Source organism: Lonchura striata, chromosome 5 (genome assembly GCF_050655825.1).
Source record: "Lonchura striata isolate lonStrDom1 chromosome 5, ASM5065582v1, whole genome shotgun sequence".
Classification (NCBI taxonomy): Eukaryota; Metazoa; Chordata; class Aves; order Passeriformes; family Estrildidae; genus Lonchura; species Lonchura striata.
In genome coordinates, this window is record NC_140707.1 from 6,517,987 (window position 1) to 6,531,912 (window position 13,926).

Below are 13,926 nucleotides of genomic sequence, written 5' to 3' on the forward strand. Positions count from 1 at the left end.
TGTTCACTCCCCGAGGATCCCAGGGCACTCACTGATGAGATTTTCAGTGCTCTCTCCCTGCTGACTCTTCACAGACCCCCTGATGTGTCACTCGTCTGTCTCCTGGTCACTCCCGGGTCCCCAATCAATCCCCGGTGCCGCCGCCAGCCAAGGGAGCCGATCACCCAAAGTGGGTGAGGCACCTTCAGCTGCACTCCCTGCCCGCCGCCCCGGACAGTGGAAGGAATTCCGGATGGGCCCCAAGGTGTGTGGAAAAATTGACATCACCAGAGGATTCTGTCCACAAAGCAGACAGAGAATCCTGTAAAATAATTTAATTCCTAAAAATGGGAAAGAGTAGGGGACAGTCCTCATGGGATCTCTCCAATTGTTGGAGCACACAGCCTCCTTTTCATCCTATTTCTCCTGGCCACATCTCCCTCTGCTTTCCCCATTGGCTGAAGTACTTGAGAGGTACAGACTTCCCAATCCACTTATTACATACCCACCTTGATATACTCCGTGCTTTCATATAGCAAACTATATTCATGGCTCTGTTAAGTCTTGTTCTTCTGGAAGCTCATGAATAGAGCAGGACCTTGGCTGAGCAGCAGTCTCTATCATCAATTAGTAACATTTTCTGAAACCGATGTCTTCTCCTGTCACTTCCTAACATAAAATTCCCTGGCCCTATCTCCGAGCAGATTCAGAGCATCTGTTTGTAAAGACACTTTCCTGTTGTTCCTTCCATGGGGTCCCCCGTTTGTGGGACATCCCCCCTGGAGCAGGGTGTCCCCTCTGTGCTGCAGCCCCAGGGCTCGGGCCGAGCTCAGCCAATCAGAGCCCGCGGCGCTGATGACTCACCAGTTGCCAGGCAGACTCGCAGCTCCCCGCGTTCCCCACCTGGACCCACCTGCGCCCCCCCTCGGCCCCATGGCCCCGCGAGGGGAATTTGGGGAGGTGGGAGTGGGGCAGCGCCAAGGCCGGGCCCCCCCGCGCTGTCCTGGCGGGAGCGGCTGCAGTGGGGACCGAGTGCGGGCGGGAGCGGCCGAGAGCCCAGCGCTGCCCCAGCCCGACCTGCCCCAGCTCCATCCCTGCCCCTGCGCTGGGATGCTGTGGGTCTGGGGGGAAGAGAGAGCCGGCAGTGGGTGCTGGGCCTGGGGGCAGGAGGAGAAGGGAAGGAGAAGCAGGGTGGAGGAACAAAATGGTCAAACGATGGATGTGGCAGGAGAAGATGGGATTGTGCAGGAGAAGGAGGAATAGGAGGAGGAAGAGGCGTGTGAGAATGAGGAGTGACGAGGAGGAGGAGGAGGAGGAGGAGCAGAAAGAGGAAGCAGGAGAAGGTTCCACCCCTCCCTGTGTCTGCAGCCTCTCCCCAGCCCCAGGAGTGCTGCTCCCCCCACATGCAGCAGGTGATTGTGGAGGGGTATCCACGATTTTCAGGGGGTGAATCTTGGTGTTTCTGAGCTTTCTTGGGTTAAATGTTGGTGCTTTGGTTTTATGTGGCAGCTGAATCTTTATGTTTTGGAGGAGGTTTTGCTGACTTGTGATGTTTGGGGAGTTTTTGTTCTGTGTCTTGAAGTTTGTGGTGTGTTTGGGCTGAATCTTGGTGTTTTGGTGGTTCTTACAGACACAAGATTCCCAATGACTTCCTGAGATGAACTTGGGCAAGGTGGAACCTGCATTCCAAGGTGCTCTCCTCTTGTTCTTTCCCCAAACCAGGATTTGTCATTGCCAGGGCGTGGCTGGATGGAGGAGGAGGAAAAGCCCCGGAGATGCTGCAGGAGGAGGAGCTGCAAACCCAGCCCAGGGAGCTGCGGGGAGGAAAGAGCCCCCCTGAGCCAGGAAGGCGGGCGGAGATCCAGGCGGAGCTCGGAGCTGGTGGAGAAGCCTCGTGGCAGGGAGAAGTCCCACAAGTGCTTGGAATGTGGGAAGGGTTTCAGCTGGAGATCCAGCCTGATCCAGCACCAGAGGGTCCACACTGGGGAGAGGCCCTACGAGTGTGGGGAGTGTGGGAAGAGGTTTCAGAGAAGCTCCAATCTCCTCAGACATGAGCGGATTCACACAGAGGAGAGGCCCTACTGCTGCCCCGACTGCGGGAAGGGCTTCAACCGCAACTCCAGCCTCACTGTGCACCGGCACATCCACACCGGGGAGAGGCCCTACGAGTGTGGGAAGTGTGGGAAGAGCTTCATACGCATGTCTGGCCTGATCCAGCACCAGGTTATCCACAATGGGGAACGGCCCTACGAGTGCTTGGAATGTGGGAAGAGCTTTGGGAGGAGCTCAGGCCTGAGAACACACCAGCGCATCCACACTGGGGAGAGGCCCTACGAGTGTCCCCAGTGTGGGAAGAGGTTTCGGACCAGCTCCGATGTCCTAAGTCATGAGCGGAGTCACACCGAGGAGAGGCCCTTCCGCTGCCCTGACTGCGGGAGGGGATTCAAACACAACTCTGACCTCACCGTGCACCGGCGCATCCACACCGGAGAGAGGCCCTACGAGTGTGGGGAGTGTGGGAAGAGCTTCTCACAGAGATCAACCTTGACCAAACACCGACGGAGGCACCACTAAGGGAAGCCCTGTGAGTGCCCCGAGTGAGGGAAGAGCTTGGAGTGAGGGAAGAGCTTGGAGTGAGGGAAGAGAGTGAGGGAAGAGCTTGGTGCGCTGCTGCAGCTCCATCCCCCATGGGAGGATCCAGGCTGGATGATCCCCAGTGACCCCTGTTGGGCAGAGCCCTGGTGCCCCCGTATGGGGAATAAAACAGAGAGAAAAGCAATGGAGCTGATAAAGGGGCCCGATATCTGAGGCCTGACTGAGCAGAAACTGTGGGAGACACAGACACAGTTTAAGTCTCCCTGGGCAAGAAGAGCGGACAGTGGGGGCTGGCAGGGGTGTGACAGAGGGGATGAGGGGGTGACAAAGGGACAGAGGGGACATCAGAGCCCTCAGGAGGGGACAAAGGGGACCCTGGGAGGACACAGGGACCACCGCAGGAGGCCACAAGTGCCACCAGGTCCCTGACACCTCCCCTGTCCCCTCCCCAGGTGTACCCATACCAGCTAGAGTCACTGGTGAATGTGGTGGCCACCCTGGGTGAGGTGGCAGCCACCGTGACCGGGTTACAGAGGGACGAGCAGCAGCTCATGTCCCCAGAGTCCCTGCACGGGAACCTGAGGAACTTCACCTGGAGTCTCAGTGAGACCCTGGAGCAGGGCGATGTCACCTCCCTGGGCCACCATGGTGTCCCCTCCCTGGGCCAGGCTCTGGCCACACTTGGGGCCACCCCAGGGGCCACCTGGGCCGATGTGAGAGCTGCGGCCTGGGCCTGGCAGGAGTTGGTGGTCAGGCTCGAGGACAGCCGGGCCCTGCTGGCCTGGGATGCCACCGAGCTCCGCGACGCCCGCTGGGACGCGGCCATCGCTGCCATCCGGGCCGGGGACCTGCAGAACGTGGCCACCCGCAGGAGGACAGCTGGGAGCAGCCTGGTGGCCACAGCCCAGCAGCTGAAGGTGGCCCTGGGCAGGGAAAAGAGGGCCTTGGCAGGGCCATGCACAAGGCCCAGGTGGCTGCGGCCACCAACGAGGCCGTGGGAGAGGCCGTGGTGGCCAGCAGCCAAGCCATGGTGGCCACCAGAAGGGGACATTGGGCACAGGTGGCCCTGGGGCTGCTGGAGCGCTTGGTGGAAGAGTGTGAAGGAGGCAGGTGGTTCCCCGAGGAGCTGCAGCGCCAGCTCGGGGACATCGAGGCCATCCTGGAGGGGACAAAGAAGGTGTCCCCCGATGTCCCTGAGGCCTTGATGGCCGAAGTGGCCGAGTTTGAGCAGCTGTGGGATGCCAGTGCCTGCCTGGGCAAGGATCACCTGCTGGGGACACTTGGGGACATCCACGACCTCCTCTTGAGTCCCTGTGGTGGCTCCGGCGGCCCCGGTGGCCCAGCAGGCACGCCCTGGCCCAACGGTGCCAAAAAGCCGTGGAGGATCTCCCCAGGCTGCTGCAGCGATGGCACCGCTCTGATGCCATCAGGGACAGTGACATCCTGGTGGACAGCGCTGGCGTCACCAGTCCCCTCCTCGTGCGGGATCTGAGACCAATTTGGAGAATTTTCTGGGAATTTTCATGGGCATTGTCCCACATGCTGATGGGAGTTTCTGGGATGACGTTACCAGCCGCACCTGGGGCCATTCTGAGAGCACTCAGAAGGCTTTTGCATTCCCTTGTTGCCTTTTGCATTTTTCTGCTTTTTCTGTTGGGTTTGGCATTTCTCTGTTGCCTTTTGCAGGTTCCTATTGACCCCCAGCATTTTGCTCAGGTGCTCATACTGATATTGATTATTGATAATTCCTTGCAGCTGCTCGCTGGCACAATAAAATCTCAGAGTTTGCATGGACAAGTCCAAGGCAGTGTGAGCTTTCTGCCAGGATTTGGGAATCCTTTACGAATCCAATTCTCACATCCCTGGCCCCCCCGGTCCTGGCGCTGTTCCCGGGGGTCCCGCGGCTCTGGGGGGTCAAAGGGGAGGGGGCGGAACCCCCGTGATGGGTGGGGGGCACAAAGGGGGTCCGGGCCCGGTGCTCGGGGGGGTCGGGGGCACTGAAGGGGTGCGGGTGCGGTTGTTGGGGGGTCCCGGTGCTCGGTGAGGGGGGGTCAGTGCTCAGCAGCGGGGGCTGTCCAGGGACCCCCCCGGCCCCCCCAAATCCCAGCCGAGTGTGAAAAACAAAGTTCACTAAGGGATTACTAAACAAAGTTTAATCAGGGATAAAAAAGGGTTTTGGGGCTGGCCAAAGAACTCGCCCTCAACTTAACCCTTCGTTCTCCGGATCCGGTTCCACTGCAGGGCCACGAACACACTCCTGAGTTTTGACATTATTCAAACACTCCCGGGAGGTTTGGGTGTCCCAGGAGCTCGTGTTTGGGTCTCACCTCTGACTTGTCTGCAGAACATTCTGTAGATTAAGTCAATATTTTTGATTTCTTCTCATGGTTCCACCCTGTTGTTTCAGGCCCCCTGATAAGTTCATAAATTCTTCTGAGCTTTGTGTCACTGGTATCACCTGGTGAGGCTGGTCCACAGATGTGAGAAACACTGGAATTGTTTTACACCTGAGTCAGTCACACAAAAGTATTTTAACATTGCATAGTCTCTATTTCAATATTTATTATTGATCTATTTAATGTTTATCTATTTTTAATATATTAAGGCCTATGATATAATATCTGTTTATTACTCTAGCAGTAAATTTGTTATTCGCTGCACACATAAACAGATCGATTTTATTGTACCAGCGAGCAGCTGCAAGGAATTATCAGTAATCAATATCAATATCAAGTACCACAGCAAAATCCTCGTGATCAATAACAACGTGCAGAAGGCAATACAGAATTTCAAAAGCTGATTATTCTATTGTCATTTATAACCCGGCTCTGCTGCAAGGCACCAAGGGACTCATTCAGCCCCTGGCCCACCGCCACCCCCATCAGTGTCCCCAGAGCGTCCTCAGAATGTCCCCAAGTGTCCCCAGTGACGTCACCCCAGGAATTCCCATCAGCATTTGGGACAATCGCAATGAAAATCCCCAGAAAATTCCCCGAATTCGTCTCAAATCCAGTGTGGTTTGGGGAGGGGGGAGAAGTGACAGCAGCGATGTCCCTGATGATGTCACCGTCCCCGACAACGTCACAGCGGTGACATCGCTGTCCCTGCAGCAGCCTCGGGGTGTCCTCTGTGAAAAATGCATATTTTATGGTTGGCTTTTTGCAGGTATTAAATTGAATAGGATTTGCATTATGTTACATTGATTAGTAGTGCTGTATTAACATTTTAATGGTAGGGTAAATGCAGATTTGTGGTTAAAACGGAGCTTTTGTGGTTAAAACAGAAACTCTGTGCGTGGGAAGAAAGGAATGAGGTACTTGCACTGGGACAGCAGCCGCAGGACACCGAAATCTTGCAGAGAAAAAGAATTTACAGCTTATTGTAAATGCAGGCGAGCCGGGGGGAAGAAATGACGATGCCTGACTCCAGCTCAGAAGGATGAATGGTTTCTTTATTAGAACTATACTAATATACATTAATATACTGTTTAAAGGAGACACTAAAACTACTAACCTGCTTTTTCTATTAATATATTGTTTAAAGGAGATACTAAAACTACAAACTGCTTTTTCTAACTCCCAAATGTAACTCCTCACAACTCGTGACCCTCTCTGAGATTCCAGCCCCAGGTGGGTTGGATTGGCCCCAGGCTCAAACGATCCTCACCAGAACCCAACCCAGCAACCACCCCACAACAATTTGGGTAACAAATCGTTAAACAATTCTCCAAACACGTTCCACATGCTAAAACAAGGAGCAGAAACAGAAATTGTTTTCTCTTTCGTTTCCCTCTGTGCTCCTCTGTGGAAAATGCTGGGAGGCAGAGCAATGTGCTGCCACAAGCGCTCCCTGATTAAAGGAAATTCCCTCTCCGTGCCCTGCTCAGCCCTGCGGGCGCCGCGGGATTGAGAAGAGGCTGCCACTGCTCCGGGCTCTGTGGCTGGACAGGATTGATGCATCATGCATGAGATCGATGAATATGCAACAGGCTGCTGCTTTTAGGGTTATTCCTTGTTCAAGGCGTGGTTTTGGCAGCTCAGTGCCCGAACCATCCGGACGTCCGTAATCCCTCGCTTTTTATTGTCTTGTCACTGTCCTGACCTCATTGTCCACATTGTTATTGCTCTGATTTAATTGCTGGTTTTTAATAACTGTTTTATTACTAATAAACTTTTACAATTTTAAAAACCAACTGACTGGTGTTTTCCACAGTGCCCAAAAACATCCAGATGTCCAAAATTCTTCACTTTTTATTGTCTTGTCGTCGTCCTGACCCTCATTGTCCAGATTCTTATTGCTCCGATTTCATTGCTATTTTTATAACTATTTTGTTACTAATTAACTTTTTGAATTAGTAAATTTTTAAATTTCAAAAACCAGCGAGTGGTGCTTTTCACAGTGCCCAAGAACTCCTGGATGTCCAAAATTCATTTTTTATCATCTTGTGGTGTTCTCATCCTCATTGTCCACATTTTTATTACTCTGATTTTATTTACTATTTTTTTTTTTACTCACTATTTTATTACTAATAAACTTTTAAAATTTAAAAAACAACTGATTGTTATTTTCCACAGTGCCCAAAAACTCCTGGATGTCTGAAATTCTTAATTTTTTATTGTCTCATGGTGCCTGACCCTCGCTATCCACATTTTATTACTCTGATTTTATTTTTACATTTTATTTTATTTTATTTCTTATTATTTTATTTTTATTTTTATATGTCTTAATAATTGTTTTATTACTAAGAAACTTTTAAAATTTCAGAAACAACTGATCTGTGTTTTCACAGTGCCCAAAAGCTCCTGGATGTCCAAAATTCTTCATTTTTTATCATCTCGTGGTGCTTTGACCCTCATTGTCCAAATTTTTATTACTCCTATTTATTGCTATTTTTATAACTATTCTATTACTAATTAACTTGTTTGAATCAGGAATTTTAAAAATATTTTAAAGAACCAGAACTGGCATTTTTCACGGTGCCCAAAAACATCCGGGCATCCAAAATGATTTTCTTTTTATCGCCTTGTGGTGGCCTAAATGTCATTGTCCAGATTTTGATAACTCTGATTTTATTTTGTATTTTAATTTTATTATTTTTATTATTTTAATTTTTTATTTTATATTTTTAATAACTATTTTATTATTAATAAACTTTTAACATTTCAAGAACAACTGATCGGTGTTTTCACAGTGCCCAAGAACTCCTGGGTGTCCAAAATTCTTAATTTTTTATCATCTTGTGGTGTCCTGACCCTCATTGTCCACGTTTTTATTGCTCTGATTTTATCGCTATTATAATTATTATTTCATTACTAATTAACTTGTTTAGTTATTTAGTACTAACTAACTTGTGTAATAATTAGTTTATTATTAATTAACTTGTGTAATTAGTGATTAGTTTGTGATTTTACAGACCCGCGATCGGCGCTTTCAGAGCTCACGGCGAGCGGGAAACGTTACACGGGAACGAGCTTTGGATCGATTCCTGTGTGATACTGATCAATAATCAATAATCAGTAACTAATGCTGGATCGATTCCTGTGTGACACTGATCAATAATCAATAATTAATAACTAATACTGGAACTATTAATTTGTGATATTGATTAATTAATAATAAATAATTGACATTGGATTGATTCCTCTGTAGCATTGATTAATAATAAATAATAATGAAGAGTGGATAAAAGTTTCTGTAATATCGAGTGATTAATAATTAATAATTACTAATATCTAATAACATAGATTGATTCCTTTGTGATATTGATTAATAATTTATAATTTATATTGGATTATTTTATTTTTAACATTGATTAACACTATTGGATTTGTTACTTTGTAATATTAATAATATAGGATCGATTTCCTTGTAATATTGATTAATAATAAATAACTAATAACATAGGATTAATTTATGTGTAATATTGATTCTTAATAATTAATAATTAATAATTAATATTGGATAGACTTATCTGTAATATTGATTAATTAATCCTTAATAATTAATAATAGATCAACTTATTTTTAGTGTTGATTAATTAATAATCAATAGTTGATATTGGGTCTATTTCTTTGCAATTCTGGTAATAATAAAGAATTAATAATTACTACTGAATTTATTTCTCTGCAATATTGATTAATCAATAATCAATAGTTGATATCGGATAAATTTATTTGTAATGGTTAATAATTAATAATTAATTATCAATAATCAATAATCAATAATCAATAAATAATATTGTATTGATTTCTTTGTAATATTGTGAAAAATGCCGATTGAATGATGCACTGCTATTGATTATTGATAACTCCCTGCTATTGATTATTGATAACACCCTGCTATTGATTATTGATAACTCACTGCTACTGATTATTGATAATCTGCTATTGATTATTGATAACTCACTGCTATTATTGATAATCTGCTATTATTGATAACTCCCTGCTATTGATAATTGATAACTCCCTGCTATTGATCATTGATAACTCCCTGCTATTGATTATTGATAATCTGCTATTGATTATTGACAACTCACTGCTATTGATTATGGATAATCTGCTATTGATTTTTTATAACTCACTGCTATTGATTATTGATAATCCGCTATTGATTATTGATAACTCACTATTGATTATTGATAACTCCCTACTATTGATCATTGCTAACTCCCTGCTATTGATTAGGATGTGTGGAGATGAAGGAACAATGGGAAAGGAAATCTCCTTTTTTTTCCTTTTTCCCCCCATTTTTTTCTCCTTTTTTTGCCCTCTCTCTCCCGTGACAAAAGCGAAGATTTGATGAAAAATCGATAAAATGGGAAACGGAACTTTTTAAAAATTGCTTTTTAAAAAAAATTCAGTGAACAATTGGAGCTGGGTAATTGGTTCTCTAATGACTTTAAATTCGTGCTTTGGGTTTTTTAATCAATGCTTTAAAAAAGAACCTTAAAATCCAAACTGGAACAAACTCCTCCAGTGCCACCAACCCCACCGGTGTCCCCAATGTCCCCAAACTCCCCAAATGTCCCCAAACCTCCCCAAATGTCCCCAAACTCTCCAAATGTCCCCAAATATCCCCAAATATCCCCAAACCTCCCCAAATGTCCCCAAACTCCCCAGATGTCCCCAAACCTCCCCAGACCTCCCCAAATGTCCACCAGGCCCATCCCTGCCATGTTCTCCACGCTGGGCCTGGTGGCACCTGTGGGGACACTGGGGACACGTCACCGACACCCCCGGGTGACACTGACACCCCTGGGTGGCACCGAGCCCGTCCTGGTGGCACCGGCCACCCCCCGATGTCCCCAGCTCTGCTCCTGATGTCCCTTAGGAGATCCCAGTCGTGTCCCCAGTGTCCCAAACCCCATCCCCGGTGTCCCCAACCCCATCCCAGCTGTCCCCAGCCATATCCCAGCTGTCCCCAACCCCATTCCTGATATCCCCAACCCTGTCCCCAGTGTCCCCAGGCATCTCTGCTGTCCCAAGACCCTCCAAACCCGATGTCCCCAGCTGTCCCCAACCCCACTCTTGATGTCCCCAACTTCATCCTGGTGTCCCCAACTCTATCCTCAATGTCCCAAACCCCATCCCAGGTGTCCCCAGCTCCAGTCCTGGTGTCCCAAGACCATCCACATCCCCTCCCTGATGTCCCCAGGTGTCCCCAACCCCATCCCTGATGTCCCCATGTGTCCCTCACCCGCCACCACCACAGTGACCCGGTGTGGCACGTCCCAGCCGGGCCCCAGGGTGGTCACCAAGGTGTCCCCCTCGGTGTCCCCCTCAGTGTCCCCCAAGCGTGGCCTGGGGTGTCCGTGGGCGTGGCGCTCCCAGCGGATCTCCACGTCCAGCGGGAAGAAACCAACGGCGTCGCAGCGCAGCTCGGCCGGGAGCCCCGGGGACAGCTGGGACGGCAGCAGGGACACCTGGGGAGGGGCTGGGACACGGGACAGTGAGCTGGGGATACTGGGAGGGACTGGGAGGGTCTGGGACATACTGGGAGGGTCTGGGACATACTGGGAGGGAACTGGGAAGTACTGGGAGGGACTGGGACATACTGGGAGCCCCGGCCCCGCCCATTCCCGGCACTGACCAATCACGTGCAGCCGCAGCACCTGCTGCACCTGCCCTGGGCGCGCTCATGGAGCAGATGAAGGCGCCGTCGTCCGACACCGAGAGCGGCGGCAGCTGCAGCGACACCTCCCTGGCGCCCCCCGGCGGCTGGGAGGACCGAGGAAACGTTCGGCCTCAGTGGCGCCCCCCGGCGGCTGGGAGGATCATGGCCGTGCCCAAAAACCCCCAAAAAAACCCCCAAAAAATGCCCCCAAAAACGACCCCCCTAAACACAAAAAATGCTTCCAAGCCCCCCCCCAACAAAACCCCCCAAAATCACTCACCGAACCCCCCCAGGACTTCCCAAAAAATGTCCCCGAAAAATGCTCCCAAAACCTTCCAAAAACCGTTCAATGCCCGCAGTGCCCCCTAGCGGCCGGGAGGACCGAGGCTTTCCAGTGCCAGCGGCGCCCCCTGGTGGCCAGGATGACAAAAGCGGTTTCATGCCCCCAGCGCCCCCTAGCGGCCGGGAGGACCGAGGCTGCCCAGTGGCGCCCCATAGTGGCCAGGAGGCGGCCGGGAGCACCCGACACCCCCCGCTCGGTGGCGCCCCCCGCTGTCCCCGCAGGGCTCCGCAGCCCCTCCCCTCCCCTCACCTGTGCGGTGCCGGGGGGCTCCCGTGGCCCCCCAGGAACAGCAGCACCCCCGGCGCGGCCTCGGTGCGGCGGGCAGCGGCCGAGTCGAAGGCCAGCAGGCGCCACGTGGCGCCGTGGCGGTGTCGCAGCCACTGCAGCGTGAAGGGCCTGGCCGGGGGCGCGAAGGTGCAGTGCAGCCGCCCCGGTGCCCCCAGCAGCGCCCGCGTCTGCGGCGTCCGCGTGGACACTAACAGGGACACTGAGGGATGGGACAGGGCGTCATGGGTGTGGGGACATCGGGGACAACGGGGGGACATTTGGGATGTGGGGACATCAGGGATGTGGGGGGACATCGGGGACAATGGGGATGTGGGAGGACATCAGGGATGTGGGAACATCAGGGACATCAGGGATGTGGGGACAACAGAGAGACACTGGGGACATGGGGACAGTGTGGGGGCATAGGAGACATTCGGGGACATGGGGACAATGTGGAGACATTGGAGACATTGAGATATTTGGGCCAATGGGGAGGGGACACTGGGGACATCAGAGACATCGGGGATAATGGGTGGACACTGAGGACATGGAGACAATGCAAAAGCATAAAGGACAATAGGGGGACATCAGGGATGTGGGAACATTTGGGGGGACATCAGGGATAACGGGTGGACATTGGGGACATCAGAGACATCGGGGACATTGGGGACATTGGAACAGTAGGGGGACACTGGGGACAATGGGGACAATGAGGATGTGGGGTGTCCTGGCTTGTAAGATCAGCATGTATTCTATTGCCATCTGTTGGAGGTTGGGCAGTTTTCTTATCTCTTCCAAGAACAATGTCTCCCTCTGGGGAGATATCTTCTGTTCATGGACCATTGAATAACTCACTGCATGACCAGTAAAGTTACATCATCCCATTGTGAGATGCTCCACCCAGAGGGAGGAGCCAAGCATTCCTACCTGCATAAAATCAGCACTTTTTGAGACACTGGCAGCCCCTTCGCTGGATTCCCCGAGGAGCAGCTTCTTCTCTGCTGGATTCCCAGAGGAAGACCAGGCCCAACTACTACCAGACCTTCAGAGAAAGCTCCACCATTCTAGAGATCACCACTTCAGCAGCATTTCATCAGCCACTCCAGGAGGAGCAACCACCATTTTAACTGGACTATTACCAACACCCTGACTCCTCAGGGTGTCAGGTTTCTGACTCTATCACTAGTTTTGTTTGTACTAACTGCATTTTTTTTAATTTAATTTTTTTCCTAGTAAAGAACTGTTATTCCCATTCCCATATCTTTGCTTGAGAGCCTTTTAATTTTGAAATTGTGGTAATTCGGAGGGAGGGGGGTTTACATTTTCCATTTCACAGGAGGGTCTTGCCTTCCTACACAGACTCCTGTCTTTTCAAACCAAGACATTGCATCAGCCCGTTTAGGGAAAACGGCTAAAGATGTCTCTAGAACTTCACTGCTGCTTTTGTAACTCTTGGTATACCACCTGAAGTAAAGGCAATGGCCCAGCTTATACTTCCTGCTGAGTTGCTACCTTTTTTGCCTTTGGGGAATTATGCACAAAACAGGTATTCCTCATTCCTCAAAAGGCCAATCTGTCACTGAACATGGCTCCCTCAAGCGTCTCCTGGTACAATAGAAAGGGGGGCCAGAGAGGACAACCCTTCCGAGAGACTGCAGAAAGCCTTTTATGTGTTCAACTTCTTGAAATGATCTTTGATGGACTCCAACCCCTGATTGTTTGACATTTTAATTGTAATTCACAATTGCAACAAAAGGAAAAGTCCCTTGCCTTAGTGAAGGATCCAGGATCTGGTAAGATATTGGGGCTTTATCCTTAGGTCACCTGATGTCACCTGGTGTCACCACTGAGTCAGGAGCAAGAGTCAGGCGACACATAAAATCTAACTCTCTCCAGGAGACTAATACTAATTTTATTAGGAACCCATTTATTTTTATACACTGCTCCAACAACGGTAGACCTGACTGGTCCTTTAATCAACACACCTCACATGATTGGCTAATTAAGGAAACACCCTTTAGTAAACATCTTATAAGAAAACAACTGTTCAAAACACCAGCTGCAAGATTGCTTCAATTCTTTCTCTCAGCCTTCTCAAAACTCCCCAGAACAATTCCTAGGAAAGTTTACCTGGCTTTCTCTCTGACCAGGCTGGGGTAGAGGTTTTGCTTGCATGTCCACGGAGAATGGTTCCAAGTGGATTCCAGCAAACAATGTGAAGGTGTTTTGAGATTCTTTGACTGCATCACTTGAAGATTCACCTTGAACATCAACATTGGAGGAGAACCCTTGTGAACAGGACCTCGCCACCACATCAGCACCTGTTTAACCTCTAGCAGACTTATGCCCTTGGGAAAATGATTATGATTACCCAGTGGTATCAGGGCTTACAGGGCTAGATCAGCTTCTGGGGGATTGGAGACTTGGTGGATGGATAAGAAATTTAGTTAAAATAGGCTTATATGTATTAGGATTCTATTATGTATTGTTATGCTTATTCCTTGTATTTTATATTGTGTGAAAAAATTAATAGACAAATCACTTAAGAATGTATTTTTGTTTGAACAGATAGGGGGAGGTATGGGGAATAAAACAGAAAGTACAGTGGAACTGATAAAGGGCCCTGATAT

At 49.5% G+C, this 13,926-nt stretch overlaps 1 protein-coding gene across 1 annotated transcript in view; it reads left to right on the plus strand.

The window, feature by feature from the left end:
* The first annotated feature begins 1,103 nt into the window (after positions 1-1,103).
* Positions 1,104-13,926, plus strand: part of LOC146767190 (uncharacterized) — a 162,658-nt gene continuing 149,835 nt past the window's right edge. Inside the window, exon 1 of the mRNA XM_085581159.1 lies at positions 1,104-2,546. Within this exon, the coding sequence (XP_085437285.1) occupies positions 1,729-2,546 (818 nt within the window). The 5' untranslated portion in view covers positions 1,104-1,728. The remainder of the gene's footprint in view (positions 2,547-13,926) is intronic.